This window comes from Neolamprologus brichardi, chromosome 6, assembly GCF_056152115.1.
Source record: "Neolamprologus brichardi isolate AB-2024 chromosome 6, ASM5615211v1, whole genome shotgun sequence".
In the NCBI taxonomy this organism is placed as follows: Eukaryota; Metazoa; Chordata; class Actinopteri; order Cichliformes; family Cichlidae; genus Neolamprologus; species Neolamprologus brichardi.
The window spans coordinates 15,644,435-15,672,322 of record NC_142109.1 but is presented as its reverse complement, the minus strand read 5'-3'; the positions used below and the strand labels follow the sequence as shown (position 1 = coordinate 15,672,322).

Genomic DNA, 27,888 nt, shown 5'->3' with positions numbered 1-27,888 from the left:
AGTGAGAGGAAGCAGCTTATCATCAAGCGACGGATCAAAAAGGATTACATGTCTAAATGGAGCTTAGGTCTTCTTTCGAGAGTTGCAGGGTGTGAGAAAACGGATGATGGTATGGAGTAGAAAGATTACAAAGTTGTGAGGTAATTAACATTTTTAGATTACAGATTCATCAACTAGATTCATTCATTTGAATGATTCGTATGATATTGATGAAATAGATGTCCAAGAACTGCTGCTGCTAGAAAACTACTGTAATTAAATCCTCCTATATCACTTTAGACTGTTTCACCTTTCTTTAGGCAATAAACTGAAAGATTAAGCAGACTTTTGCCCAAAAGCATCTATGCTTTTACTGTTTGTTTACTAATAAATTATCAGATATATTTATTTATTTATAGTTAGCAGTGGTGGTGGAAATGCTTGGAGTGTTTTGATACAGCTGCAGTAAAGCATCTGCCGAGGTTTGGGTTCCTCTGAAGTGAAATATCTTGTGTGCCATTTACTTGTTGTTGTTGTCGTTGCAGCACCTCAAAGTTGCACCACAGGCCAAAGAGCAATGAGAGCGGCTCCTGCTGGTTTAGCAGAAAACAGAGTGACTTCCTGTTACATCACAAAAATGAAATTTGAGCTGAAGAAGGAAATAGAGGAGGGCGCTGTAAGAAGGTACAAACATAAGGAAGCCTGAAGGCGGGCGCAGTCAATCGAAGCTGTCTGTACTTGCATGTGGGTTGGTTTGTACTGCGTGTCTGTGTGAATTGTGAATAGCTAAGCAGCTGCTGTGGGCTGAAAAGTGTTGGGTTTTTTTTAGGTTATAAAATAGCACACTTCCGCCCCGATACAACTTCCCCTCTGGGTTCAAAGATTGATGAATCCAGTGAATGCTAAACAAGGCTGAATTTTGACGTGAAAGGTAAGACGTGGAGTCAATTTAATGTAGTTTTATGCGTATTTTATTGGCTGTATTGACAGAGGCAAGCTGCCAAAGCCTTAAAACTAGTTTCTCAGATTTTACTACTTTATTTTTCTCTTTTACTGCTGCTGCTGTTGTAGTAGATGTAACTATGAACTTACTAGTGCTTACAGTCACATTGTAATATGATTGTATGATAGCACAGTGTGCTCCTATTTATATTTCCGCCATCACCTACATTGTAAATAGCAGATCCAGTTCTTCAGCTGGGATCATATCTGTGATCCAAAACCTGGAGTATAATGAGTATAATGACACTGCAGCATTCAGATGGCATAAATATCATAAAGAGTAGGTGTGGCCTTGTGCTGTATCCCCACTTACTATTGCAACAGATGCCAGGAGCTCTAAAACTAATATAGATAATGATGTGAAATAGCCACTTTTAATATTTATTTTTGATAAGAATAGAAATGCAAAGTATGTATTTAATATTTTAATGTACAGTTGAACAGAAAGTTATAAAAGGGCTCACCTAAGGGCAGTATCTAACTTTCCCTCGATAAAATGGGGCCTCTATCAGCAGATGTGGGATCCCTTGTGGTTCCCAGTGTGGACATTGGACGAGTGAGCAGTGTTAGGAAAGGTCAAAGGACCGCCGCCTAAAACCTTTCTGGTTGACAAAGAGTGTTTATTTCAGGTTTCTCAATAGCAAGATTTGTTTCATCAGCTCTATTTCTACTTCTGAACTCTTAAAAAAGTATTCTTGGTGAAAAGGCGGTAAGGCCTGTTAAGCTTAAAAGGTGACCAAAGTATAAACAACAAACTGCCTCAGGGAAGATTTATAAATGGTTCAGTGTCCCAACTTCTGTTCTCTTAAACAAGCCAGAGCAAGGGAAGCAAAATTGTAGTTTCTTATGAACTGAGTGTTGTCACCTATTTATCACTTATGCTGCTAAATATTTTATTATTTTTGTGTTACCACAAACTCTCATATCTTGACAGACTTCGGGCAAATATTAGTATTAAAAAAATTATTTAAAAAAAAATATATATATGTATGTATGTATATATATATATATATATATATATATATATATATATATATATATGTATGTATATATGTATGTATATATATATATATATATATATATATATGTATATGTTTGAGTTTCAATCTTTACATGTATATTTTTGCAAAAAATAGTTCTTTTTATTCAGAATAACGGTTTTGCTGTTATTTATTTATTTTTTTGTTGGAGGTGAACCTGTCATGATCCTGGGTCCTTTTGACCCAGCGTTTTGTGTTTTCTATTAGTGATTTTGGTTCTGTTCCTCCTGTTTAGTGTATTCTGTTCTGCCATCTATTCCTGTGTTAAGTCCACGTTTCCTAGTCTGTGTCTTTGCGTGTGTGTGTTTCCTGTTTTATTGTGAAGGTCTGCGTCTTATGTGAGTGTTTTCAGTTTGCCTCCCTAGTCTCGTCACATTAATCACTCCCAGCTGTGTCCCCCACCTGTGTGTAATCTCCCTGTGTTCTCTGAGTGTTTTTAAGTCGTGTCTTCTGTCTTAGTCGTTGCTGGTTCGTCTGTGTTGTTTCCCCTCGATCTCCCTGCATTTCTCCATCCATCTCTCTGTGTATATTTTCCCCGGACCTCCCTGCATCTTTGTTCTGGTTTGTTTTGTTAGTTTGCACAGTTTAGGTTTTCTGTTACAGCTTCACCCGCGCCATTTCTGTTGTATTTTCTTTTGTAAATAAATACTCACCTGCACCAGAGCTGCCGTTTCCGGGTCCTAAATAATCACCACACGGCTTGCCCCGGCAGACCGTGACAGAACCTGAATTCATCATTTGTTCCACTAGGAACACCTTGATTGTGTTCTAGCTTTCCTTAAGCTGCACCTCAAAAAGCTCAAAGGTTACACTCCTTTTAGTCAATGAATGACTGTCAGGACATTATTGGTACTTTTTTTTGGTTTGTTTGTTTATACAACAGAAAAAGAGAATCCAACATTAACCTAACACCCTCTTTTTTTTTTTTCTCGTGGAAACAGATGGAGTCTGTGTCTTTCCCACCGCTGTCCAGGGTTGCCGTTTCTGGTGGCACTCATGGAAATGAGATGACAGGGGTTTATATGGTGAGACATTTGCAGAAAGAGAAGATAGATAAAATTGGATCTGTTTCTGTCTCCACTGTCCTGTCAAACCCACGGGCTGTGGAGATTTGCAGGAGATACGTAGAAACCGACCTTAACCGCTGTTTCACAGAAGCCTTGCTAAAGTAAGTTCAAAAACGAAACTGACGCCAAAGCTTTATGTAGGTAATGAAGTTTTAAAGGTTTTGGCTAACTGCGCTGCACTGTGAGAGCAAAGTAAAACTTTTCAAATCTGCCATGTGTGAGAGACGTCTTTGTTTTATTTTCCCGATTCTAGTTCCCCTGTAACAGATTCATCACCCTATGAACTGAGGCGAGCTCAGGAGCTGAACGCTCAAATTGGGCCCAAAGGAAGCAAAGAGGCCGTGGACCTGCTCATAGACATCCACAACACCACTTCCAACATGGGCCTCTGCCTCATCCTTTACTCCATAGACTGGCTCACCCTGCACATTCTCAAGTACCTACAGGTACAAGAGTACTACAAACAGATATTTCGAGTCATGCACTCAGAATTTGCATCTATAATGTTTCTGATAAAGAAAATATGCATAAACTGTGAACTACTAGAGGTCTCATATCTTCAAGTTTAAATAACTTAAATTTTGCTAAAAGTCAGGTTAATCTTCGCAGTGATGGTATGGTGAGATAGCAGCAGCGGTTTTCAAAAGCAAGAATGCAAATAAAACAAATAAATAATAGAAACAGTGCTTACCTTCTTCAGTAATGGATGATTGAAAACTTGGACCTATTATTTATGTTAATCACCAAAGTAATTCAGAAATTCTGGTGAATCCTCAGTTCATTCCCATACCAAAAGTTAAGGCACTAACTGGCCACTTTATTGGACACTAGTCACCTGTACTGAGTTGGGCTTTTACTTCCAGAACTGGCTTGATTCTGTGTGGCACAGATTCAACAAAGTGCGGGAAACATTTCTCAAAGATGTAGGTAATGTTCTCAGGTGTTCTACTGGACGGGGATCTGGTGACTGAAGCCATTTAAATACAAGAAGCCCATTTGAGATTATTTGAGTTTTGTGACATGATGTGTTATCCAGCTGGAAGTAACTATCAGTAGATGTGTACATTGTGGTCATAAAGGTTTGGACCTGATTAGCAAAATTACTAGGGTTAAATGCTCAGTCGGTAACAAAGCGCCCAAAGTGTCCCAAGAAAACCCTTTTATAACTTTCTGAAACTTTGATACAAGGCAAGGTGGATCCATGCCTTTATGTTGTTTGAACCAAAGTCTGACCCTAATATGTTGCATCAGAAATCAAGACTCATCAGACCAGACAACATTTTTTTAAATCTTCTGTTGTGCAATTTTGGTAAACCCATATGAATTGTAGCCGCAGTTTTCCGGTCTTAGCTGATGGCAGCAGAAGACCACACTGCAGAGATGCTGTTCTGCATACCTTGGTTGTAACACATAGTTATTTGGGTAACTGTAGCCTTCTTGTTAAATTGAAGAAGTCTGGTTATTCTAAGACATTTCCATCCAGTAAAATGCTGCTCGCTGGATATTTTCTCTCGTTCAGGCCATTCTCTGTAAACCTTAGAGATGACTGTGTGAGAAATTCTCACTAGATCAGCAGTTTCTGAAATGCTCAGATAAGCCTGTTTGGTGCCAACAACCATAATATATTCAAAGTCACTTCCCTATTCTGATGCTCAATTTGAACTTTAGAAGGTCACCTTGACATCTCTACGTGCCTAAATGTGTATTGTTGCCATGTGTTATCATGTCATTAATACCACAGACAATAACAGATACAAATACAATCCTGTCAGTAATCCTCCCAAACACCAAAGTTAACCCCATTAAGCTGTATAATGTGTTGTCTTCAAGCACCAATTTTAACTAAACTGTCCGAGGATTTTTTCTTAGTCTTTGTTTTAATGTTTCTACTGGGTAGTAGTATTTTCTAATCAAAAAACTTAGAGTATGTCTGTGTTGCTTGTACATCACTCATGCAATTATGTTCTTAACTCAGTAAAATCAGGTTATAAAGCTATAATCAAAATCCGGGATAAACATGTAGTTTATTTTAAAGCTCAGCCTATCGTACCTAAGCACAGTGTGCAGTCGACAGTAAACATATTTGATTTTCAGAGTAAAATGGCTTCTGTGGAAGTTAGAGCAATCCAGCTGGACATACCGATCGCTGAGGCTTATTCTTTAGAATCGGTCGGCAAGCATGGCTTTGGTAAGTGTGTCTGTGTGCATCTTTTGCAAAGCTGAGCTTATTAAATATTTAGATGATTGTTCCCCTTGTTCTTTGCAGCAATAGAGGCTGGCCCACAGCCCAATGGTGTGGTCAGAGCAGATATCCATAACTTGGTGAAAGAGGCAGTGGATCATATATTCAGTTGGCTTCAGGAATTCAATTCTGGTAAGATGCTACCGCTTTTAAAATGCCCCTTCTTATAAGCTTTGGTTTAAATATTTATTTAAATAATTTTGTAGTCTGTAGTTGTTCAGTTAGCTGCTTTTTTTTACAATTGCCATGGCAATATCTTCAGCTGTGGCCAAGCTTTTAATTGCTGCATGCAGGAGAGCTAACACGTATCACACAGAGATTCATACAGTCAGCAGATAACATAGTTGAGCAGGCTACACCAGGTCATAAATCTAAATATGAGAATAAACAAGAATTGTTCCCATTACACAAACAAACAAAATAACGAGGTGAAACATATCTGATGCATATGCTTCCCCACATGTGTAATGTACTGTGTAATTAACCAATTAATTATAGAATGCATCCTGTGGCTGGAGCTTCACCTCACCTGATGTTTCAATGGGAGCAGGGACTAAAGTGGCCTCTGCAATTTGTTAGATATATAAATATTTGGTTAATGACACATGTTTTTTGTCATTTTGCTGCTGTATGCTACAACAGTTGGTTCAAACAGTCATCACATGAATAAAGTGCAGACTTTTTACTTTTATTGAAGAAGTTCATCAAAAGCATTGCATTAACTCTTAAGGTATTACAGTCGTTTTTCAACACAGTTCCCTCATTTTCCGAGGGGTAGCTTCACTGGAGAAGCTTTAAGTCATCACAAATCAGTAAACCAGACGGCGGGGTTAACCGTGAACAATTATGCAATGGCAAACAACAACATCAGGTGGACCTACAGTGGCAAAATCAAACCATAGCTCTTTGTGAAATTACTCCTTTAACTCTGCACTTTTATCCTCATCAGGAAGCACATTTGAAGGGGGTGAAGTGGAAGCATACACCTTGGTGAAAAGCATAGATTACCCGAGGAATCCAGTGACTGGGGAAATCACTGCTGCCGTACACTCCCAGTTACAGGTACAGTACAAGATGGGTGCACGTTTTATAGTCTAAGCTTTCACACTGACAGGGGATTTCTTAAAATCACCCCACAATTCTTCAGCTGAGACACCTGAGTTAGAAAACACAAACACTGCAGTTGTCTTTACTCGCGAGGACAAGTGACAGAGCGCTCCTACACGTAAGAGACACTCACGGACTTGTGCTCTGTCACCGTCTGCTTTCTTTATTTATACAAGAGAAATGAATACATTTGTTCAGTGACATGAGCATAAGCGTATGTGATTGTGTGTGTATGTATGTGTGTGTGTGTGTGTGTGCAAGGTCAGAACTGCTTGTTCAACTTCTTACTATCGCTGTAGAAAGATTCAGATACAAATATCAGAACACGTTTCATAAAGAACAATCAGTTCTGAGAAATGAAAAGAACAATCAGTTCTAAACAAGGAAAAGGTCATCATGCAGTATTCTATCATCAATAAACTTATATCACTAAAAGCTTATACTGACTACTCAGTACAATTTTCTATTGACACACACTTTTCATTATCTGAGTCTGGGTCACAGTTGCAGCAGTTTTAGAAGCACTTAGGTGCTTCCAAGCTAGCTGAGAACCCTTCAGTCTAGCTTATTGTTATCCTCGGGTCTCCTGCCCATTAGACATGTCCAGTGTCCACAAAATAAATACTGAGTCCTTTGGCAGAATCCCTCACACCCTCAGGTATCCTTGAGAGGTTGTCTAAAAGTTTGGCCTTAAACAAGCCTTCCCAACCTGGTTTCATCTGAACATTTACATTCATGAATTCAAAGACTGTCAAGCAGTAAATGTCGTATTTGCATGTCTTTCTCCAGGATAATGACTTCAAGCTTCTGCAGCGGGGCAATCCGATATTCATGTCATTTTCCGGGGAGACAGTGAAGTATGATGGTGAAGACCTCTACCCTTTCTTTGTCAATGAGTGCGCCTACTACGAGAAGAAGATCGCTTTTCATTTAGCTCGAAAGATAAAGTTGACACTCCCACCCATAAAAGTGACAGACTGAGAGTGCTAAATTTAAATATCCCAATTTTAAATGATAATAAAGTAGGAAATGAGAATTATTCTGATCATTTGAAATATGCAAATGAAGGTGTGTTTCACAGGCTCTAGAGTTGAAGTCCACGCATTTGATGTTCTTTAAAGCTAAATTTAACATGCAGAAATCCTTTATGAATGAATGACTGAATAAATGAACATGAATGAGTTTTAACTACAATCTTCTTAGCACTGTGTATTTGATTTGGATTTACATAAAATAAATGGATCAGCTCAATTATCAGCAGGAATATGCTCATCAGTCAGAGCAACTACATGCTCCAGTGTGTTTATCAAGTACACTTTACAACATTGGTTTGTCCTAACATTACACTGTGAGTGATGAAATGATCAATGACAGATGCAAAAGAAATCTATCATATTTATCTACTAATCATCAAAGTCTTTTTTAAGCACAAAAGACTTTGATGATTTCAGTTGTCTCTGTATTCCTTACACGTTTTAAATCTTTCAGCAGACACTTTATAACTGTGTTAAGGAAAATTTGTTATAAATAAAGTTAATTGTATAATACAAGCATGTAGTAAGTGGTTCTTAACACAGTGCACAGCTGCAATTGAGAAGCCTTTGTTTTAAAGTAATGATCAAAAAAGCCCATAAAACAAAAAATATTACTTTGACCTTGAGCACAGTTCAGATGAAGATCCGTTAAGTGGTCACGGTGTGCAACTTTGAGTGAAATCTGACTAAAACTCTGGGATGAGAAGCGATTCTTGTCAACTGTGGACGAAACAGATGACCGACACCTCTCAGATCATCAGCAATATCTTAAATATTTCTACAATCAGTTCCAAATGTGCAAACACTTTTTTAACTACTTACACTAAAATCTGACACTGCAGGATTAGTTGTAGGTCCTGTTCTTTGGAGCAAGCTGCCTGCTGACCTGAGATCAACTGGATCTTGAAAAGGGTCTTGAAAAACCCTTCTTTTTCACACTCTATAGGAGTGCATTTTTCTTTTTCAAATTTTCTTTTGTTGTTTTCACAAAATATGTCAAATTGCAATTGTTCTTCCTGAAGATGTGTAAGACAAGACAAGACATTGTAAGCTTGTAAGTAAGAACTCATCATCTTTACTCGTCTCCTTTAACCTCCTAAGACCCAAACTCTTTCATGGCATGCATTTTTAATTTTTGTTTGCTGATTGGGACCTGATGAATGTAAAAACAGAATTACCTGATCTTTTTTTTTTTTTTTACCTGATTTTTGTTTCTGAGAAAAATTAGATCCACATAAGAGGTCATTCATTTTAAATTTCAATAGAACAATGGCAGTATAATGTCCTCATAAGTGGATACCAGGCCCCTGTAGAGCAAAATTTAGTATTTTGGTCTAGACAACCCAAAATGTGATGTCCACATATGTGAACGCCAGGTCCTAGGAGGTTAAAAGAATTACATGAAACAAACATAAAAGTCAGCAAATGCCAAATTTATTAAGACAGTGTGAATATCAGTACAGTGTGCTTCTGGATACATAAAAACATTTACAAAAAGCCAGAGTGTATACACGTCAGACATGTAACAAATCATTCTGACACAAAACATTACAGTTTGTTTTGTTTAGTATTCATCAGTGCTGACATATTACTCATTTTGGGCTTTTATGCACACAGAAATGTGTAAGTGGTCACAGATTCAAGAGGATTTGAACTTTTTGGAAAATTTGATTGTTATTTTAAAAAGTTAGACTGAAACGCTGACATACTGTATCAACAGTAAACATCTGAAAGCTTATCAAACCAGTCAGACAAGTAACTGTTTGAAAGGATGGGAGAACCAACTCCAGCCTGCAAACATTTAGGTGGTGTTGAGCAGCAAACCCTCTGTAAAATGGCAGTATAGCAGATCATTTGGGGCTTAAGGTCACAGGTTTGTGTGGCATCACTTTAGCTTTTTTGTTTGTCTTTTTAAATATTCAAACTAACTAAATTAATACATCTACACACACAGGCGACAGATGAGTGGTCACATTTGTGATGACACTTAGAAAATACCACAGGCTGAAATGAACAATCACCACAGACGATGATGAAAAGGCATGCACAGGCTGGATATTTAAAATTATGCAAAAACAGAACTGCAGAAAAAAAAAAAGTAAAACAAATAAAATAAAATAAACTCTTGTTTAATATTTTTTCATGCACAGAGAAAGCTACCATGTCCTGGATAACTCCAGGTGTGAAGTTAAGGGCAATGTGGTGAGCAGCTTCAGAAGAAAATGGCAACCAAAAAGAAGGCAATAAAATAATGCACAAAAAACATGGTTAACACCAGAAATAGTAAGTGATCTGCAACTCTTAAAGATTAAAACCATTAAGAACATGCTTTGGGTAAAACACAGGTTAGAAATGCAAGAAAAAGCACTGGTGAAATAACTCAAATGGTATTAAAACACCACTCCTTTCTACAAGTCTGAGATACCGTAAATTCGTTTTTTTTCTCCTTTTTTTAAGTATGAAAATTCTGTTACAGATGAAGTGAAAAGCACCCTTTATCCTAGTTACATCCTCTCCTAACAGGAAACCATTTTCTGAGGATGTAATGAAACCCGTAAGCTGTCTTAAACTGTATGATTGTCAGTCTCTCTTTTACGCTACCCTGTAAGCGGTCATGCGAGTGTAATTTTTGCGGTGACTTTTGGCCGCCCACAAGAACAGAGACGCTGCCATCATCTGCAGAGGGAAGGATATGAGGGCAAGGTAAAGAGACCAGCCCAAGGTGCCCTCCACCCCATCAGGCAGAGGGAAATACTGGTGGACCAAATCCACCCCGGCCAGGAAACAGCAGACGGTGCCCAGAGAACACAGACCTGAGGAGTCAAAAGCAGTGATGAAGGAACGGGATGAGATCGTGTAAACGTTTATGTTTGTGGTCATTTGGATCTTAAAAAAAAAAAAAAGGACTAAGCTTCTAATGCAAAGCAGAAACAAATCTAGCAGATGAACTCCACCTTCATTGTACTCTGGCTAAGACCAAAGTAAATGAATGAAAGCAGAGGGAGGTTTTTGGTTGAACAAATGTTCTGTGCAGTGGTTTTCAAAGTGGGTTCTGGGGACCCTCAAAGGTCATCAGTCTCAAAGCCTTAGGAATAAGCACCGCTGGTTTTGGATGATTTGCATACATTTTGACTTCTGTTGTGAATCTTTGTAGAGACTGCAATGTAACCTGGCTGACATTGGTGCTGGCATTTATCTCAGGGCAAGTGCATTATTTGTTAATTGCTGTGTGGTCGTGTCCGAGGGTTTTACACGCACTGCCAGCCAAGATGAAAACAAACAGAATTCTGGGACTTTTTTCCCCTCCCAGGTCCCCACTCTTTATTATGGTCAGTTTTTATGGGGCAAACATATTTGTCCCTCAACTTTTTCCACTTCTTCCCTCATGTCAATTCCAATAGTTTCAACAAACTCCCTCCAGGAACTTGGCGACAATCATACCGATGCTATGATTGTTTTCTCTCACTGATAAATTAAGTAAATAAGTAGCTGGAAATTCACAGGAGGAATCACAGTGGTTGCAGGCTGTGTGAACCAGGCGTGTAGTTACATTTCTAGGAAGGTGCACATCAGGTTAAGCAGTACGTTATGGTGTAGGATTTTATAGGGTTCTGGGTATCTATAGCCCTAGTAAGCCATGCACAGCTGAAGCCAAAAGTCACTACAGAGGGGTGTACTACCAAGTATGTTCATAGCCAGGATTACTTTGTGTAAGCTAGCTTCACAAAAGTTAAAGGTCCTCTCAGAGATAATAGGTATCACACTGGTGGGCATTGACAATCTTTGTTCAACCGGGCTTTGTGCTTCAGGTTCTCACATAAAAAAGGTCATTTGACGCATCATTGGACTCCTCTTCAAAATGGATTGGCTGAATCAATCGGAGATGTTATCAGAGAAACGGGTAACAGGGACGTAAATATAACATTAAGGTGGGGAAAAGAGGACATTAACACTTGCTGCTCTGTGCTTATTTCTACCTTATAGCTCCAACTCTAAAACTTTAAAGTGGATGCAGTGAAACATTAAAGGTTTCTCACTATGGTCAGTTAAAACACTGTCTCAAAGTCATGTGGAATCATGTATATAAAGGGCATGTGGAAATCACCTTTTAATCACTTTTTGTTGCCTGATCAAAGAGACACTAATTGTATTGAATGCACCTGTAACTTGTAAGTTCAAAACTGCATGCCAGTAGCTGCAAGTCCAGCTGTGTAAATGACATTCAGCAGCAGATAAGGACCAACCATTCATTTATACAGTACAGTCTGAGCTGCTGTAACTTCACAGCTGGGTTCATTTGGAGGTGTTAGTAAAGTAAAACTCTAATGTTGTGTGTATATATAATTTATTCCTTCAGCACATTTAAGGCATCCTGTAAATAAAACAAAAGAAATGCTGACTATATTATCCTTCCAACTAATTTTAAAACAAAACTTTAAAAATTAACCTGCTCTGAACCAAGTTACCATGGCAATCCAAGCAGATAAGGAGACTGACTTTAAGCCAAATCATATTCTCACTCCTCAAAAACTCTAAGATACTGTCTGTGTGTTTTCATGGGAGTCTGCTTGACCTAGAACATATTGTGCCACTAGTTTTTGTCAACATTACTCATGCAGTAAAAATAGTAAGAAATTAAACTGTCAGTTCAGAAAAAATGCAAGATATTATAGTTTTTATGCTCTCTTAAAAAAAAACTTGTAAATGTGTGTGTTTCTTTCACCTGCAAGAAGATGGAGCACTCCCACACAGAAGGTCGGGGTAAAGCTGCGGCACAAGCAGGCACAGACCCCAACGAGGACACTGAGGAACACCAGCGCCAGAGACACCAAGGGCAGAAGAAACTGGCACCTCCACAAGTCTGCACAACAATCATTACAGGTTAAACTCAAACTCTGTCAATAATTTCTAATGTTTAACAAATGATGTGCAAGTTAAGACAGTGAAGGGAGCAGAAGTGACCAAGATGGGTTAAAAAAATGTAAGAATCGCTCAGTAAAATGAAAAAAAACCCCAACATATTTTATGAACCACAGGTCTCCCTGAATAGATTGAGGGAGAGTAAGGACACACTCACATGTTCTTAGCAGGTCTTCTTCTTCCTCATTTCCAGGTTTATACTTTGTACCTAACTGATCAGAAAGACTAAAGCTTGAACAGCGGGTTTCCATCTTGCGATCTAAAACCAAAACAGTCAGAGAACACAAATCCAACTAAGTTTTCTCATTAATTAACAATGTAAAGCATTTAACACGGGACTGGGCATTATAACAATCAAGTGCACTGGTTAAACCAATCCTGAGTGCAGAAAAGTCAGTGATGTAAATCAATGTGCAGAATTAATCTAAATAAAATTCCTTAAAGTTAAAAATGGATTTTAACAGACAAATGATCTTGTTCCAGATTTTCTTCTTAAATTTAGAAGGCAGCACTATCATCAAACAAAGTATTGGTCAGTGAGGACGCTGAACAGGTGTGCCACTGTGAGTAATACCTGGAGATTTGAACCAGTATGAGGGGCTTGCTACCAGGATACACCTCCACCATAGTGCCCGAGTGCCGTTGGGGAATACGGGTTCGCTGTGCGTTGTATTATTAACTTCTGGGGTATTGTACTCATACCAGTGCTGAGTCCCCACAGCCACGGAGAGGTACACCGTGGCCAGCAGGCTCAGCACGGAGCCGATAACCAGAGCTGTGGCGTACCGGTTATCCACCATGGTAGAGAAGAAGACAGCTCCTTAGGAGAACAAACACAGTCTGCAGTGTCAAATGAGGTTTGGCTTCCTGAGATGGAAGGCTAACAATTAGATGTCGGCTTGTTGCTTTGGCTCCACGGCATGTGGTCAGTAGGCACTGGAAGTGTCACAGTATCCGAGCATTGTGCTTTCTTCAGTTAAGCTGCATGTTTGCTGCAGTTTCGATTAGGTCCACAGAAGCGTTCACAGCCTGCCGAGGAATCCAACATAAAAAAAATACATAAGCAACAAGTACGCAATACGAGGTAGTTAGCGTCGTTTGTAGCTTAATTAGCCTGTAATTAGTGATCATAACTGCTTTGTACTCATAATTAATGTTATTAACGTTTAATCTGCTTCACATTGCTAACAATAACAAAGACAGCTTTCTCACTTGTGTCAGGAAGTTAGCATCCTACTTGCCAGCTAACGCTAAACATAGCTTCTTGCAGCAGAGTGCGACATTATCGAGTTATTTAACAGACACCTGAACGTTACAGATTTCACTCGAGCTCTTTTTTTTTTTTACCTCATTATTGGCCAAAACCTTCCAGTTATAGCCCTATCTTATCTTCTCTGCTCTATCAATTTGTGGCTGACCTCCGCTTTCTTCTTCGCCTGTTTTTTCTTCTTCGTTTGATGGAATGAGTTTGTGCATTATGGCCACCTTCTGCTTCGGAGGAGAGGAGGAAACTGAATGTAGAAACCATAACCAAGCGAAGTGCCTACAAACTATAACAATTATAAATATTACATAATACATTTGAAACTACACTTATTTATAAATGTAACCAGACACTATTCAATTTATGCTTAGTTCAATTAAATTTGATTTGTATGGCACCGAGTCACAACAACAGTCATCTCAAAGTGCTCCCAACCAACACTGCCTTGACACAAACTATTTAGGTTCAGGAATAGTCACATATATGTATGCAGTTGGTAAAACCTCAATTTGACTCCTAAAAAACTTTAACACACACACACAAAAACCTTTCTAGTCTTAGTTAGCATGCTTCAACATGCTGAACAGAAAATAATGTGTTTGTGTGTTATTTAACCCAACATGTAACTGGTGCTGTCAGACCCTTTGTACATATGAATAGTAAATCACTTTTTCCTCCATCATCTGACCTGCTGCCAGACCAAACCACTGGCTAAGTCTTAGCTGTTCCCATACCCATAGTCCTGACATGAGCCAGCCCCACTGATACCTAAAGTAGGTGAGTTGTCTTTTGTAATAATAATACATTGTCATTATAAGCCACATAATAAAGCGCTTTGAGTGCTCAGAAGAGTAGAAAAGCGCTATATAAGAACCAGTCCATTTACCATTTACCATAAACAGAGCAGTGCAAGTGTGCATTGCTCTGCATATATTTTGCACACTGTGACTGTTGCAGGTGGTGAGATCTTTCAGTAAGCTAAATCAGTTTAAAAGCTATTTGAGCTTCACTAGGTCTGAAATCAGAAACATATTTTATCTTGCTAGACTTTGTTAGAAAATTAATATCCAAATGATTATTTAAGTTATATTTGCCAATACTTTATATAAAAATACAAATTTTTCTTTTACACCATTTAATAGATGAGAATTTAATTACATCCAAAAAGTATACACATATGTACCAGTCAATGTAAAAAGAAAATCTAATAACACTATAAATGGATAGCACATATCTCATCAATCTTCTAAACATCTTCTCATCTTCTTTCTAAACAGAAAATTGATCCATGTTTGCAGTATTAAAGTGGTGGCGTCGAAAGTGATATATTTTTCATGGGACTCCAGATCCCTGGTGGCAAAAGAGGTAAAATCAGTCAAGAAGTCTAAGGTGTTTGTCTCAAGGACGGCTATCATTTAAAACAGGGTACATCAAACCACATGTGTGCAGCCTGGGACAAGCAGCCTGGGATCCACCCAGGCAGGGCAACAGTCTGACCTGGAAATCTGAAAAAAAGCAAGGAGCATCATGGGAGATATTTTTCCTGCTTTACCAAACTGCTTTAAGTTACCTGGCTGAAGATTAAGTTTGCACTCTAACATGTAGTGGTGGTGTCTTTATGAACTTCTAACAGGAATGACACATAATGCCTTCTCCTAAAGATTAAACGTGACCCTTCACATCAAGCTGCACAGAGACCCAATAAAAGGCATCGTTTTTTTTATCGGGTTATATCTAACACATTATATTTTTACATTAATGCTTTCTGAGAGTTTTAAATGTATTCTTAAAACACTAAGTCTGAATATTTGCAACAAATTCTACAAAGTTTATATCCTAGTTGTTTTGTTTAGTAACTTGAAACTAGTGGGCTTATCAACAAAAAAATGATGTGATCCTGTGAGAAGTTTGAACTAAAAATTATTTCAACTAACCAGTGAGAGCAGATTCATTAATACTCAGTATATGTGGAACTTTACCAATGGTATTTATTTTACTGATATTTTGGGCACAATTACATGCAAAAACAAATAAACCCAGTATTTAGAAGCCACCTTTAGCAGTAATAACTTGAAGTAATTATTTTCTGTATGATGTTATCTGTCTGTCACATCATTGTGTTGATCTGTGGAACCCAGTACTTAACATCTGGACTGGCTCTCTGTTTAAAAAGTCTAGTCTCTGATCCCATCGATACTACCCAGAAGGCAGTGCAGAGCTAGGATGGAGCCAAAGGGTAAAAGTATTCACCCAGTTCTAACTGCCTATCTATCCTGCCTACTCTGACAAAGTATCTGGCCCTAGGTAGCCTTGCAGGCCCGGTATCCTACTTTACTTATTTTTACTTTAAAAAAAAAAAATGAATGTCCACAATTTAAACTTTTTGAATGATGGATATTTTATTAGAGCAATTTAACAGGAGAAAAGCTCGCTTTTTATACTCATTTACCCATTTGCATCTCCCCTCTTTCACTTTTATCTTTAGACATCCAATCACCATTGTTGACATACAATCACATGACTTCATAACACAACAGAACCAGAAAACTATGTTTGATTATATTTCACAGATACCACATTTGATCAGAAAAAATATGCAAAACAATTACACAAATAAGCAAAGCAGTATTGTAGAAAATGATAACTGTGTTTACTAAACAGATAAGGATAAGGCTGCAAACACTAATACAAGCCACAAGGTGGAGACAACAGCTAGAGGAGACCTGAAGACATGGAAGAAAGCAGAGAGACAGATTACTACCACTACTAATAATAATAATAATAATTTACTTTCTTTTGTGTGAAGTATTTTTATTATATTTTTATTATATCGAATTGGCACATGTGACATGTTTGTATCTCCTTTAAATATTTAAATACTAGTTCAACTAACAGTTCCAAGCTTAATATTTGAAGAATGAATATACAAAAAAAAATCACTTTACTTGAGAGAATATGAATCTTACCGTGAAAAGATGTAACAGTTGTGTGAGCTGTTCAGTCCCGACTGTTTCAAATCAATCTCAAGGTATTGGTCATCATCTGATGTAGTTTTTGTTTTCACTTGTTCCACAGTGAAAACTTCTGCTGGAGATAAGAGTATTTCATCCTGTTCTTGACCGCACACATAGTCTTTCAGGTTGACAAAGAAACAAGAAGTGAGATGTAAAATAGTATTCTCATTGACATCTTCAAATCTCTTCAGCTCTTCATAGTCTGAATAAGCTAAAGTGAAACTTGTAAATCTCACTGTGGAGCCTTTCTGTGGTTGGTTTTGACCATCTTGAAAAACATAAAAGTTCTTGCACTCCTTTGGCTTCAGCAGCCTCATGGAGTCCATCAGCAGGAAATGAAGAGACTTGAAGTGGAAGTGGTTTTCATAGATGCTAACATTTCCACCCATTGTCTCTATTGCTTTGTTCAGTGTTAGTATGAAAGGCCGATCTCCTTTAAGATAGACTGAAAGTGCAGCACTATGCTCTTTTCTTCCTCCTGGAATCTGTTTTGAACACTCGTTACTTTTATTCCACGCTTTCTGAAATCCTTCACTGCTGCTTAGTTCTTGTTTTAACACGTCTGACTCGATGAACTTCTTCATGGCCTCTTCACCACATCCTTTGTACTGGTCATCTACAACATCTGTGCTATTTAGAAAATCCAGTAGTCTTGTTTCCTGTGCAGTCACCTTTAATTGAGATTTATCACATTTAAAAACCCATTTTTAAATTTATAATTTTTCTTACTTTCTAATATTTGTTTGAATCACGATTCTTACTTTGCTGCAGGCAACTGTGAAAATTATTGCAGCAAGCACTTTTCTTCTGTTCTCCATTTTTTGGCCTCTTTGTCTTCTACATAGTGCAAGAAAGCCCTGAAACATCAAATATGGATAGAGAAAGTTCGGTAACACTTTACATGGTCCAGAAACTTGGAAGTGACAAAATCTAAAAGACTGAAAAGACTAAAAACTTACCTGAAGCAGGGAGAACAGCAAGGGGCCCATCAAACTGCAGGAAAGCGAAAGCAAGGGTTTGAGGAACTGGAACAAGTTATCATACAGTGCAGCCCTTTAGTCTTTCCTGTGTAAGAAAGTAACTTGTCACTGTTACACGACAGTTACTTTTTCTGCTTTCTGCTTTAGTGAGGAACATTACTGTGTTCCTGTAAGCTGGTTCAGGTTTAGCCCCTTTAAGCTTGGCCATAAATTATCTTTATATCTCTGATCTAGCATGGCTTCAGTATAGCTCATGGGGGCAAATACCTCAGTACCTCTTCAATGCAGACTTTATAAAAAATGAACTGGAGCCTCACAGATGAATATAAATAACATTTAGCCTTTACAGCGAATGTGTGTGTGTGCGCAATCAGCTTTTATTTCATTGATGTGTAGCTTAATGATGAGTGTTACATTTAGACAGTAGTTATCGCCCTGCTGCTGGACCAAAAAAAACTTACTGATGTCTGAAATGTCTGTGTAATAAGATTAAATTCATTGCAAAGCATTTTACATTTTATATGCTCTTTATTTGTCAGAGACATGGAAAGATACATCAAGGTGTGGTTTCTTTAGAAGCAAGAAGATAATCGCTGACTAACTCAGGAAACACACTGACGACATGTGTAAGCATGTTTATCGTAAAAATCTGCTCCCTGAAAAATCGCCACTGAGGAAAATGGAAAAAGTGAAGAAGTTCACTAATGTTGAGAGAAAGTTCAATAAAGAAATTGATGTTGAATTTAGTTTTATGGATAGAAAAATCTATCACAGTCACAGTTCATTAATATTAATAAATTTTTAATAAATGTTCTGATTTTCTATGTGCCACTCTGCCTTGTTCTTGGTCTTCTCGTGCCAGCCCATTGACAAAATCCTGGAAACACTCCGGCTGTGGGAGTTAAAGTTGCCACCATAAACTCCAGAATACCTAGTCTGAATCCAGCTGGGAAAAGCTGCAAGTTATTCCCATCTCTCGTTTCTTATCATCCTTTTAAAGGCACACAATGCTTAACAAGAATCACTGAAAGTATAACGCATATTATCCATGAATTCAGCCTATAATTTATAACATATGGCAGAAACAGAAAACATTATTTGATTATATTTTGGTAGGCTAATGCAACACCTTATTTGGCAGATAGCACAATCTGCCAGACAAAGTACCAAACAACTGTAAGAATAAACAAAGCAGCATTGTAGACGATAAAATTCTGAATGATAACTGTTTTTGCTAAACAGTTAAAGAAAACAAAGATAAGGCCGCAAGCACTGACGCAAGCCACAGGGTGGAGACAACAGCTGGAGGAGACCTGAAGACATGGAAGCAAAGTTGAGAAAGAGATTAGTGTAATAGCCATCCATCCATTTTCTGCCACTTGTCCGGCCTGTAGATATGGAAATAAAACAGTAATAATAATAATTTACCTATTTCTCTCTGTGACAGTTGTGAAAGGTTCCAGTTCTCCTGAGACCCTGAATTGTATAAGCAGAATATAATACTTTAAGCGAAATGTGCTGATGTGTGCGTTCGTTTACTAATGCTGTCAGCATTATCAGGCCAAACTATTCAAACCACATCCAAAACACTACCAGGGTTTCATAATCCTGTTTGGGTTTTTTCACTTTTTATGTCACCTCATGCTTTCCAGCTGGGAAATCTTTAAGTTTATCAAAACCTCGAGTATACTTTGTATTTACAGCATCTGTTACAGCCTGTAACAGAGCAACAGGCTGTTTTATACAACACCAATTATTTTCCCCGCTTGTTAGAAGTGTTCAGCTACATTTTTTTTTAGAAAAATTAAATACTTATTGAGACAAATAGGTATATTTTACAATTTTCTTGTGTGGCTTGTGAAGTATTTTTCTTATATGTACTTTGGACAAGTTAAATGTTTGTATTTCCTTTGTGTGTTTAACACCACAATGAAAATTATTTAAGCACTTCAAAGTTTAATGTTTGGGAAATAAGCCTACAAAATATTTAATTTTAATTGAGATAATATGTGTCTTACCTCGGAAAGATAAAACAGTTGTGTGAGCTTTTCAGTCCTGAATGTTTCAAAACAATCTCAACATATTCTTCACCATCCTCCACAGTTTTGCTATTTACGCCATCCACAGTGAAAACCTCTGCTGGAGATAAGAGAAATGTATCCCCTGCTTTAGTACAAGTGTGTTCTTCCAGGCTGACAAAGAAACAAGATTTGATATTTAAAATGATGTCCTCAAACAGATCATAATAATTGTTTGGCTTTTCATAGCTTGAATGAGCTAAGGTGAAACTTGGAAATCTCACTGTGGAGCCTTTCTGTGGTTGGTTTTGACCACTTAGCAGAACATAAAAGTTCTTGCACTCCTTTGGCTTCAGCAGCCTCATGGAGTCCATCAGCAGGAAATGAAGAGACTTGAAGTGGAAGTGGTTTTCATAGATGCTAACATTTCCACCCATTGTCTCTATTGCTTTGTTCAGTGTTAGTATGAAAGGCCGATCTCCTTTAAGATAGACTGAAAGTGCAGCACTATGCTCTTTTCTTCCTCCTGGAATCTGTTTTGAACACTCGTTACTTTTATTCCACGCTTTCTGAAATCCTTCACTGTTGTTTAGTTCTTGTTTTAACACGTCTGACTCGATGAACTTCTTCATGGCCTCATCACGGCATCCATTGTACTGGTCATCCACAACATCTGTGGTCTTTTGGACATCCAGTACTCTTGTATCCTGTGCGGTCACCTTTAATTGAGGTGTATCACATTAAAAACTCATTATTTAGTGAAAAAATTTGTTCGTATGAAACACATTTCTTACTTTGTAGCAGACAGCTCTGAAAATTATTGTAGCAAGAAGCATTTTTCTTCTGTACTCCATTTTTTATCCACTTCTTTTTCTAGAGACTAAAAGAAAGCATTGCAGGATCAAATGTGGGTAGAAAAGAGTTCTTCAACACTTTTCACAGTCAACTTGGATTTGGAAAGATGTAAATAATCTAATATTTGTTTGGTTTTCTTGGAATATGTCAACTTAAAAATTTAAATGTGGAAAAGACAGAAAATCACATACCTGGAGCAAGAAAAAAAAAAACTTGTCTTAACAACTCACAGAAAAGAGTCTATCCAGTTTCTGAGCAGCAATGAGCACAACACGCTCTGGGGAGTAAAATAAGTTATCCTACAATGCAGCTCTACAGTTTTTCCTGTAGAAGATTGTAACTTGTCACTGTGGGAAATGGTGTCCCCTTATTGGTTCTGCCTCAGCTACTGAGTTCCTGTAAGCTCCTTTTTTTGGCATAACTGATAAAGCCAAGTCCCACAGTACTTCTTCAATGTAGACTTTTTCTAAAATTAAAAAAAAAAAAAACCTCAGGCAGTTCCATGCCCACTTTTAAATTTTGTACTTTTTCCCAAAGAAAGGAGTTAACTACAAAATTGCATTTGTTACTGTTTGCTAAAGCTAAAGCTCAGGTCGGCAGAGCACTTTGACAGCACTTTTTATTACTAAACTCTACAATTTGGGCTACTATTAGGTGGATTCACGCAATGTCAGGTTTAGAAGACAGTCAGTGAATGGTAATTTTGTTGAATAATAGTATTAGTAATGATGAAAAGAAGATGATAACTAAATTAAAACTAATTCACAAGGACAAAAACTATGATGAAATGTAATGACACTTAAAAATTAGATAAAATTGTTCTGGAGAGATAAGATCCCATTATAACTAATGAAGTTGTGTAGAAAGGCAGGACGAGTTTGGAAGTCCTTGTGTAGTAAAGTTAGACAAAAACATTTTGATCCACCCAGGGTGGGGAGGCAGGTTCAGCTGACTAAACCTACTGTAATCTTATGATATTTAGTAAACTAAAATTAGACTAAAGCTTAAAAAAAAAAAAGCATTTCCTATAGCTATAATAAAACAAAGTTACAAAGTAAAGTGATTTCAGGATTGGTGGTCCAGACATGACTTCAATTCAGATGTTTAAAGTTGTGAATAAGCTAACAAAGACATGTTTGGTGTACTCGATTTAACATGCCTCTAGAGCTTTTAAAAAGGTCCCAACAAGTGATGAGAGAGAGAGAGAGAGAGAGAGAGAGAGAGAGAGAGAGAGAGAGAGAGGCTTTTGTATCGCTAATGTGTAACTTAATTATAAGTGATACATTTAGGCAGTAATTACTGCCCTGCTACAAACCTGTTGGACTTTGTAAACGTAACACAAGGAAAAACAAATGTATTTGTCTATTTGTGTGATCAGATTATATTAATTGCGAAGCTATTTCAATTTTCCATGTTGTTTATTTGACAGGGAAACAGAAAATCCTGTTGTCTTTAGAAGCAGGAACATTTGCTGCAAATTATTCCCATCTCTCATTTCTTATCATCCTTTTAAAGGCGCACAATACTTGACAAGAAATAAAAGTTTGCAGTATATTTTTCTAACATGCATAAAAAAAGATGTAAATTGAGTCTATAATTCATAACATACGATAGAAGCAAAAAACAAAATTGCACAATACTTTGGCAGCCTGTTGTAACACCGTATTTGGCACATACCACAATTTGGCAAATAAAGTGCGAAACAATTAATTATATGAATAATCAAAGTAGAATTGTAAATAATAACACTCGATCGCAGTTGGTGTATTTCTAGTTAGTGTTGACTGCAGCTGCACGTGAGCCTGAAATTTGAAACCTGAACTTTATTTTGCACTCCTTTAAAAGCTTTATCAAATATTCTGAAGTAATGAAGTCTATAATTCATAGCATAAGCACAGAAGCAGAAAATTACTCCTAAGACAAAGTTATTCATCACAATCTGTCAGATAACGTCCCAAATAATTGTAAGTAAGTAAGTGAAAGTTTATTTATATAACGCTTTTCCCAGATAAAAATCACAAGGTGCTCCACAATACAAAGCATGAAAATACAACATATAACGATGCAAAACAATACATACAACATAAAAACAAACTAATTGAAAGCTTGTCTATATAAAAATGTCTCCAACTGCTTTTTAAAAGAATCAGTGGGGTCAGTAACAGAGTAAAAACAGTGGAAGAGAATTCCACAACTGTGGTGCTACTGCCTGAAAAGCCCGATCACCACGAGTTTTAAATCGAGTGCGTGGGGCCACCGGCAGTCTCTGACCTGATGACCTTAGAGATCGGGAATCGGAATGTGGTTTCAGCAGGTCAAATATGTACTGGGACGCTTGAACATGTAGGGCCCTAAAGGTTAGAACTAAATTTTTTAAAAGAAATGTAAACTTTACAGGCAAGCAGTGAAGGGAGGCTAAAACTGGAGTAATATGAGATCTTTTGTTGGTGCCTGTTAAGAGTCTTGCTGCAGCGTTCTTCAGTCTGAGGACGATTTAAAGCTGATTTCTTAAAACAAGTAAAAAGACCACTGCAATAATCCAAATGGAAAGAAAAAAAAAGCATGAATAATCATCTCAAGTTCAGCCTTTGACACCATTAGTCTGAGTTTTGAAATATTCCTTGGATGATAAAAACAGTTCTGGACCAGCTGTTTGGAATGTTGCTCAAGGGAAATGGAGCTGTCAAATATGGCACCAAGGTTTCTAAGGCTCAATTTAACAGAAGGCTCTAAGAAGCTGATATGCTCCCTAATTTCTGAAATCATATGGTCTGGAGCAATAATTAAAGTTTGTTTTATCACAGTTTAGCCGGAGGAAGTTGTCGTTTAACCATTGCTTGATTTCTGTCAGGCATTTACTTAAACTAGACAATTTATAAAGCTCAGAGACTTTAAAAGAACAGCATAACTGAATGTAATCTGCGTAGAGATGATAGGACATATTATTGCAGCCCCCATTTAATTTGGCCTAGGTGGAATAAAGCAAAAAGAGAATTGGACCCAGGACAGATCCCTGAGGCACCCCACAAGACAAAACTGTTGATTTGGATGTCACTTGATTCATACAAACAGTGAAAGATCTTTCAGATAAGTATGACGTGAATCATTTTGACATTGTATGAATAATTGCAGCAATATTATAGATGATAAAACCCAGAAAACTCTGAATGATAACTGTTTTTGCTAAACAGCTAAAAAACAAAACAAAGATAAGGTCAAAAGCACTGATACAAGCCACAGGGTGGAGACAACAGCCGGAGGAGACCTAAGGACATGGAAACAAAGCAGAGAGGGGAATTATTGTAATATTGGACTGAATGGACTGATTCTTATATAGCACTTTTCTACTCTCACGGAGTACTCAAAGCGCTCTATACAACATGCCTCACTCACCCAATCATACCCATTCTCAGAAGCACTTTATCTACACTTAGTGCTTTCTAACGACATTCATACACATTCATACTCCGATGGATGCATCGGAGAGCAAGTTGGGGTTAGTATCTTGCCCAAGGATACTTGACATGCAGACTGGAGGAGCCAGGGATCGAACCACCGACCTTCCGATCAGTAGGTGACCTGCTCTACCTCCTGAGCTACAGCTACCCATTCATACATACACACAGAAAATGTGTGTATGTATGAATATTACAAGCACTAAGTTATAACAGATGCGACAAACATGTTTCATTATATGCACTTACATCTAAAATTAAATTTTTAAAAAATATTTATATCTTTAAAAATATTTTGAAGTTTGACTTTGCATTTCGATACTAAACATTTGTAAAACTAACATGGAAATTGTCTAACTTTTCCACTTTAATTGAGAGACTGTGACTCTTACCGTGAAAAGATGTAGCAGTTGTGTGAGCTTTTAAGCCCCGAATGTTTCAAAACAATTTCTACATATTGAGAATCATCATCTGCCTCCACAACTTTGCTATTTATGTCCTCCACAGTGAAAACTTCTGCTGGAGATAAGAGTATTTCATCCTGTCCTTGACCGCACACATAGTCTTTCAGGTTGACAAAGAAGCAAGAAGTGAGATTTAAAACGACCTCCTCATACAGATCAGTTTCACTTTTTAGCTTTTCATAATCTGAATAAGCTGAGGTGAAACTTGGAAATCTCACTGTGGAGCCTTTCTGTGGTTGGTTTTGACCACTTAGCAGAACATAAAAGTTCTTGCACTCCTTTGGCTTCAGCAGCCTCATGGAGTCCATCAGCAGGAAATGAAGAGACTTGAAGTGGAAGTGGTCTTCATAGATGCTAACATTTCCACCCATTGTCTCTATTGCTTTGTTCAGTGTTTGTAATAAATTGTGATCCCCATTAACATAGACTGAAAGTGCAGCACTATGCTCTTTTCTTCCTCCAGGAATCTTCTTTGAACACTCAATACTTTTATTCCACGCTTTCTGAAATCCTTCACTGTTATTTAGTTCATGTTTTAACACGTCTGACTCGATTAACCTCTTCATGGCCTCTTTACCGCATCCTTTGTACTGGTCATCTACAACATTTGTGTTATTTAGAAAATCCAGTAGTCTTGTTTCCTGTGCAGTCACCTTTAATTGAGATTTAAAAACACATTTTTAAGTGAAGAATGTTTTAACCTTCTAATATTTGTTTATACGAAACTTAATTCTTACTTTGTTGCAGGCAACTGTGAAAATTATTGCAACAACAAGTACTTTTCTTCTGTTCTCCATTTTTTTGTCTTCTTGTTCTTCTAAAGCCTGAAAGAAAGCAGGGCAGGATCAAATGTGGTCAAAAAACAGCTCTGTGACATTTTACATACAAAGGACATACACTAAGTCTGGACTGGACTACTACAGTTCTCTGTATTTGGGTCTTGAACACTCATCTCTCCATTGCATTCAAAATTCAAAATGTTGCTGCAAGTCATTTAACAGGTATTAAAAGGACGATTACGTCACTCATGTACGTAGACGTACACGTTTTACATAGCTTCATTTTTTACCTTGGCTTTTAAGTTCAGTTTGAGTCCCATCAGGGGTTATTTTATGTTGTGATGCCATAGTTTTACTTTGTTTTGAGTTTTAATTCATTGTCTTCACTTTATTGGTCTTACTATTGAAATGTGCCATCCAAATAACATTAAAATTGACATTGACACAGTCCAGTAAATTTGAATCTGGCAAGATTTAAAATAACAATTATCTTTTCTACCTCCTGGAATTCAGCAAGTTAAAAAATTTAAATGTTGAAAAGACTGAAAGGTACATACTTGAAGCAAGGTGATTGAACTCGTATTAGTAACTTAGCGAAAACATTCGATTAAACTGCTGGGAACCAATAAGAACAACAGCCTGGGAAGTGAGACAAGTTATTTTACAATGAACTCCTTAGTCTGAGTCTAGTTCCCAAAAGCTTGTTCAGATTTGTTGCACAATGATTTACAACCAGAGTACAACCAGCCCAGTGATAGCATATCTTTGTATCTCTGTTCTAACATGATTTCAAATACCTCAGTGCTTCTTCAGTGCAGTTTTTGCACGTAAACAGGAGGCACCAGCAATCATAGTTGGAAAATCTGGGTATCTTGAAATTGAAGGAATGAAAATACACCAAACAATGTGAATAATCTGGTCTCACAGAACTGTTCACCACACTAGGCAGTAACAAATTAACTTAACTGAAAACACTCTGATGTTGAAATATCTATCCACTTTTACATTTTTCTGTTTTGCTCACCTGAAGAGCTAAACTAGAAACTTGGAAATGTTGAAACATGCCCTGATTGAGCTTGGATGAAACACGCCCACTGACACTTTTTCAGTGCACTTTATATTTCACCCTGCTCCACCCTGACCTTGAAAAATGACTGACAGTCAAGCACCAAATCTTGATTTAATTTCTTTAGTGGAGAGTACTCACAGACATCGAGCAGAGGTCTATACTCCGATTGCAGCTGATTTTCTGGAACTGTCAGTTGTTTCACACTTCTGTCTGTAGCATTACTAAGGCTGGGACACATTCAAACCCTACTCTGCCTCTCCACTCACTCTCCGGTGTCTCCCAGTGTCTCTCACCCCGCCCACTAAACCCTTTTTAGCCCTCTGGCTGATAGAGGTCTGTCCTCATTGGCCGATGCCAGTGTCCTTCAAGGCCATGAGCTCACACAGGTGTGAGCACTAAAAAATCAACAAATTTGCAATAAAAGCATGCAATAAAATTCACAACGGTTAAAGATGAACTCATGCAATACAAAAACAAACAAACAATAAATCAATAAGAAGACTTCCCTGACAACGCTGTTGTTGGCAATATCATCTGCTGGCTCAGTTACAGGTTACAAACCAGTCTATCCTACAGCCTTACCAACACATTTGAAGACATTTGATACTTTATATTTAGACATTAAATGCTATATGGAGAGTTTTATTTGTTTTATTAGATCAAGATAAGGATGTTTCTGGTCATAAGTCTGAATATTTGTAAGAAATTGTGCAAGCGTTATAAGTTGTCTTTTTTAGTAACACATAGGTAGTGGGCTTTTATTACACAGCATATATGGTGCTTTAAAATGGGACTTCATTAAAGACTTCATTACAATAGTCACAGTCTAATGGAAAAAATGTCTTTGCATAAATGTTTTGGATTTTCACTCAGTAACATCACATTTTTAAAGGTGTTTACTGTATTTTATAGGAGAAATTGTCCCAGATTGTTGCACATTGTCAGGTGTGTCTGTCTGTCACAAAATTATCCTATAAACATGAGTCATTCATTATTATTTTTACTTTAACCATCAGGAGTAAAACCTTGAAGTCATATGCAAGATCGTATGCTGACAGCATTTAGCTCTACTGTTAAACTTTTCCTACTGTGGACTCGTAGCTTCTTTTTAAACTGTAATAAACTGTGTGGTGTGATGATTTGATAAAATCAAAATTAACGCGTTAACGCAAATGAATCCGCCATCACAGTAAACGCGATTAAGATTTTTAACGCAATTAATGCATCTGGAGTGAAGAATGACTCAAAATCCCTGAAATTTCTCTTTCAATGCATTTCGGGCAGTTTGTCCAAGTAGAGTTACCTTCGCACATGCGCAAATGGGCAGTTGATCTGGTAGTGACGGGCAGCTGAACAAATCAACTCAGTATGGAAGATGATAAACGCACATTGGCCCTCTTGATGGGAAATTTGTGTATTACAAAAAATAACAAGACGGAACAGTCGACAGACATAAAGTATTATGCACATTGTGCAAGAAGGAATTTTCTTTTCACCGAAGCACTTTCAGCTGAAAATATCACATTGACGCGAAGCATACGTTAGTCGGGGATGCTGCAACATGTTGACTGACACAACTGTCAAGTGGATTGCAACAAA

The 27,888-nt window shown here is 37.5% G+C and overlaps 5 protein-coding genes across 9 annotated transcripts; 1 reads left to right on the top strand and 4 right to left on the bottom strand.

Moving 5' to 3' along the window:
* Positions 1 to 556: 556 nt before the first annotated feature.
* LOC102780483 (N-acyl-aromatic-L-amino acid amidohydrolase (carboxylate-forming) B-like) lies at positions 557 to 7,981 on the top strand. 2 transcript variants are annotated; one of them, XM_035906354.2, is made up of 7 exons: positions 557 to 663; positions 2,963 to 3,189; positions 3,342 to 3,534; positions 5,183 to 5,276; positions 5,355 to 5,462; positions 6,280 to 6,392; positions 7,227 to 7,981. In XM_035906354.2, exons 2-7 carry the CDS (start codon positions 2,963 to 2,965, stop codon positions 7,416 to 7,418), a joined length of 927 nt encoding a protein of 308 aa, XP_035762247.1. In that variant the 5' UTR covers positions 557 to 663; the 3' UTR covers positions 7,419 to 7,981. The 2 variants fall into 2 exon arrangements, with proteins under 2 accessions (XP_035762247.1, XP_006787196.1); XM_006787133.3 differs by lacking the exon at positions 557 to 663 and adding an exon at positions 674 to 910.
* A 902-nt stretch (positions 7,982 to 8,883) lies between these two features.
* Positions 8,884 to 13,846, bottom strand: cldnd1b (claudin domain containing 1b). 2 transcript variants are annotated; one of them, XM_006787132.3, is made up of 5 exons: positions 13,739 to 13,846; positions 12,966 to 13,420; positions 12,549 to 12,650; positions 12,195 to 12,332; positions 8,884 to 10,284 (listed from the first exon to the last, which is right to left on the bottom strand). In XM_006787132.3, exons 2-5 carry the CDS (start codon positions 13,189 to 13,191, stop codon positions 10,064 to 10,066), a joined length of 687 nt encoding a protein of 228 aa, XP_006787195.1. In that variant the 5' UTR covers positions 13,192 to 13,420; positions 13,739 to 13,846; the 3' UTR covers positions 8,884 to 10,063. The 2 variants fall into 2 exon arrangements, with proteins under 2 accessions (XP_006787195.1, XP_035762296.1); XM_035906403.2 differs by lacking the exon at positions 13,739 to 13,846 and adding an exon at positions 13,604 to 13,733.
* Positions 13,847 to 16,088: 2,242 nt separating this feature from the next.
* On the bottom strand, positions 16,089 to 18,070 carry LOC102779911 (ecto-ADP-ribosyltransferase 5-like). The gene is made up of 4 exons (XM_035906345.2): positions 17,629 to 18,070; positions 17,431 to 17,526; positions 16,622 to 17,340; positions 16,089 to 16,378 (listed from the first exon to the last, which is right to left on the bottom strand). The coding sequence occupies exons 1-4, from the start codon at positions 17,656 to 17,658 to the stop codon at positions 16,309 to 16,311; spliced, it is 915 nt and encodes a 304-aa protein (XP_035762238.2). The 5' UTR covers positions 17,659 to 18,070; the 3' UTR covers positions 16,089 to 16,308.
* Positions 18,071 to 18,157: 87 nt separating this feature from the next.
* LOC148102511 (ecto-ADP-ribosyltransferase 5-like) lies at positions 18,158 to 20,837 on the bottom strand. 2 transcript variants are annotated; one of them, XM_087842516.1, is made up of 5 exons: positions 20,714 to 20,837; positions 20,462 to 20,547; positions 19,668 to 20,386; positions 19,078 to 19,125; positions 18,158 to 18,962 (listed from the first exon to the last, which is right to left on the bottom strand). In XM_087842516.1, the coding sequence occupies exons 2-5, from the start codon at positions 20,519 to 20,521 to the stop codon at positions 18,884 to 18,886; spliced, it is 906 nt and encodes a 301-aa protein (XP_087698642.1). In that variant the 5' UTR covers positions 20,522 to 20,547; positions 20,714 to 20,837; the 3' UTR covers positions 18,158 to 18,883. The 2 variants fall into 2 exon arrangements, with proteins under 2 accessions (XP_087698642.1, XP_087698643.1); XM_087842517.1 differs by having other exon boundaries at positions 19,668 to 20,374.
* Positions 20,838 to 21,978: 1,141 nt separating this feature from the next.
* Positions 21,979 to 26,564, bottom strand: LOC148102510 (ecto-ADP-ribosyltransferase 5-like). Of its 2 annotated transcripts, XM_087841744.1 has the most exons (5): positions 26,428 to 26,564; positions 26,018 to 26,091; positions 25,179 to 25,265; positions 24,370 to 25,094; positions 21,979 to 23,787 (listed from the first exon to the last, which is right to left on the bottom strand). In XM_087841744.1, exons 3-5 carry the CDS (start codon positions 25,236 to 25,238, stop codon positions 23,706 to 23,708), a joined length of 867 nt encoding a protein of 288 aa, XP_087697870.1. In that variant the 5' UTR covers positions 25,239 to 25,265; positions 26,018 to 26,091; positions 26,428 to 26,564; the 3' UTR covers positions 21,979 to 23,705. The 2 variants fall into 2 exon arrangements, with proteins under 2 accessions (XP_087697870.1, XP_087697869.1); XM_087841743.1 differs by lacking the exon at positions 26,018 to 26,091.
* Between the last annotated feature and the right edge of the window lie 1,324 nt (positions 26,565 to 27,888).

What these genes read in the sequence shown, in the direction of transcription:
- LOC102780483 (XM_035906354.2), top strand. Translation starts at nt 2,963, where the DNA reads ATGGAGTCTGTGTCTTTCCCACCGCTGTCCAGGGTTGCCGTTTCTGGT. An exon ending in GCTTCAGGAATTCAATTCTG is followed by an intron (nt 5,463 to 6,279) that starts GTAAGATGCTAC and finishes TATCCTCATCAG; the next exon opens with GAAGCACATTTGAAGGGGGT. An exon ending in CCGTACACTCCCAGTTACAG is followed by an intron (nt 6,393 to 7,226) that starts GTACAGTACAAG and finishes GTCTTTCTCCAG; the next exon opens with GATAATGACTTCAAGCTTCT.
- cldnd1b (XM_006787132.3), bottom strand. Translation starts at nt 13,191, where the DNA reads ATGGTGGATAACCGGTACGCCACAGCTCTGGTTATCGGCTCCGTGCTG. An exon ending in ATACTGGTTCAAATCTCCAG is followed by an intron (nt 12,651 to 12,965) that starts GTATTACTCACA and finishes TTTTGGTTTTAG; the next exon opens with ATCGCAAGATGGAAACCCGC. An exon ending in AGAAGACCTGCTAAGAACAT is followed by an intron (nt 12,333 to 12,548) that starts GTGAGTGTGTCC and finishes ATTGTTGTGCAG; the next exon opens with ACTTGTGGAGGTGCCAGTTT.
- LOC102779911 (XM_035906345.2), bottom strand. Translation starts at nt 17,658, where the DNA reads ATGGGCCCCTTGCTGTTCTCCCTGCTTCAG. An exon ending in TCACAGTTGCCTGCAGCAAA is followed by an intron (nt 17,341 to 17,430) that starts GTAAGAATCGTG and finishes TCTCAATTAAAG; the next exon opens with GTGACTGCACAGGAAACAAG. An exon ending in AACTGTTACATCTTTTCACG is followed by an intron (nt 16,379 to 16,621) that starts GTAAGATTCATA and finishes CCATGTCTTCAG; the next exon opens with GTCTCCTCTAGCTGTTGTCT.
- LOC148102511 (XM_087842516.1), bottom strand. Translation starts at nt 20,521, where the DNA reads ATGGAGTACAGAAGAAAAATGCTTCTTGCTACAATAATTTTCAGAGCT. An exon ending in TCAGAGCTGTCTGCTACAAA is followed by an intron (nt 20,387 to 20,461) that starts GTAAGAAATGTG and finishes CCTCAATTAAAG; the next exon opens with GTGACCGCACAGGATACAAG. An exon ending in AACTGTTTTATCTTTCCGAG is followed by an intron (nt 19,126 to 19,667) that starts GTAAGACACATA and finishes TATACAATTCAG; the next exon opens with GGTCTCAGGAGAACTGGAAC.
- LOC148102510 (XM_087841743.1), bottom strand. An exon ending in TCACAGTTGCCTGCAACAAA is followed by an intron (nt 25,095 to 25,178) that starts GTAAGAATTAAG and finishes TCTCAATTAAAG; the next exon opens with GTGACTGCACAGGAAACAAG. An exon ending in AACTGCTACATCTTTTCACG is followed by an intron (nt 23,788 to 24,369) that starts GTAAGAGTCACA and finishes CCATGTCCTTAG; the next exon opens with GTCTCCTCCGGCTGTTGTCT.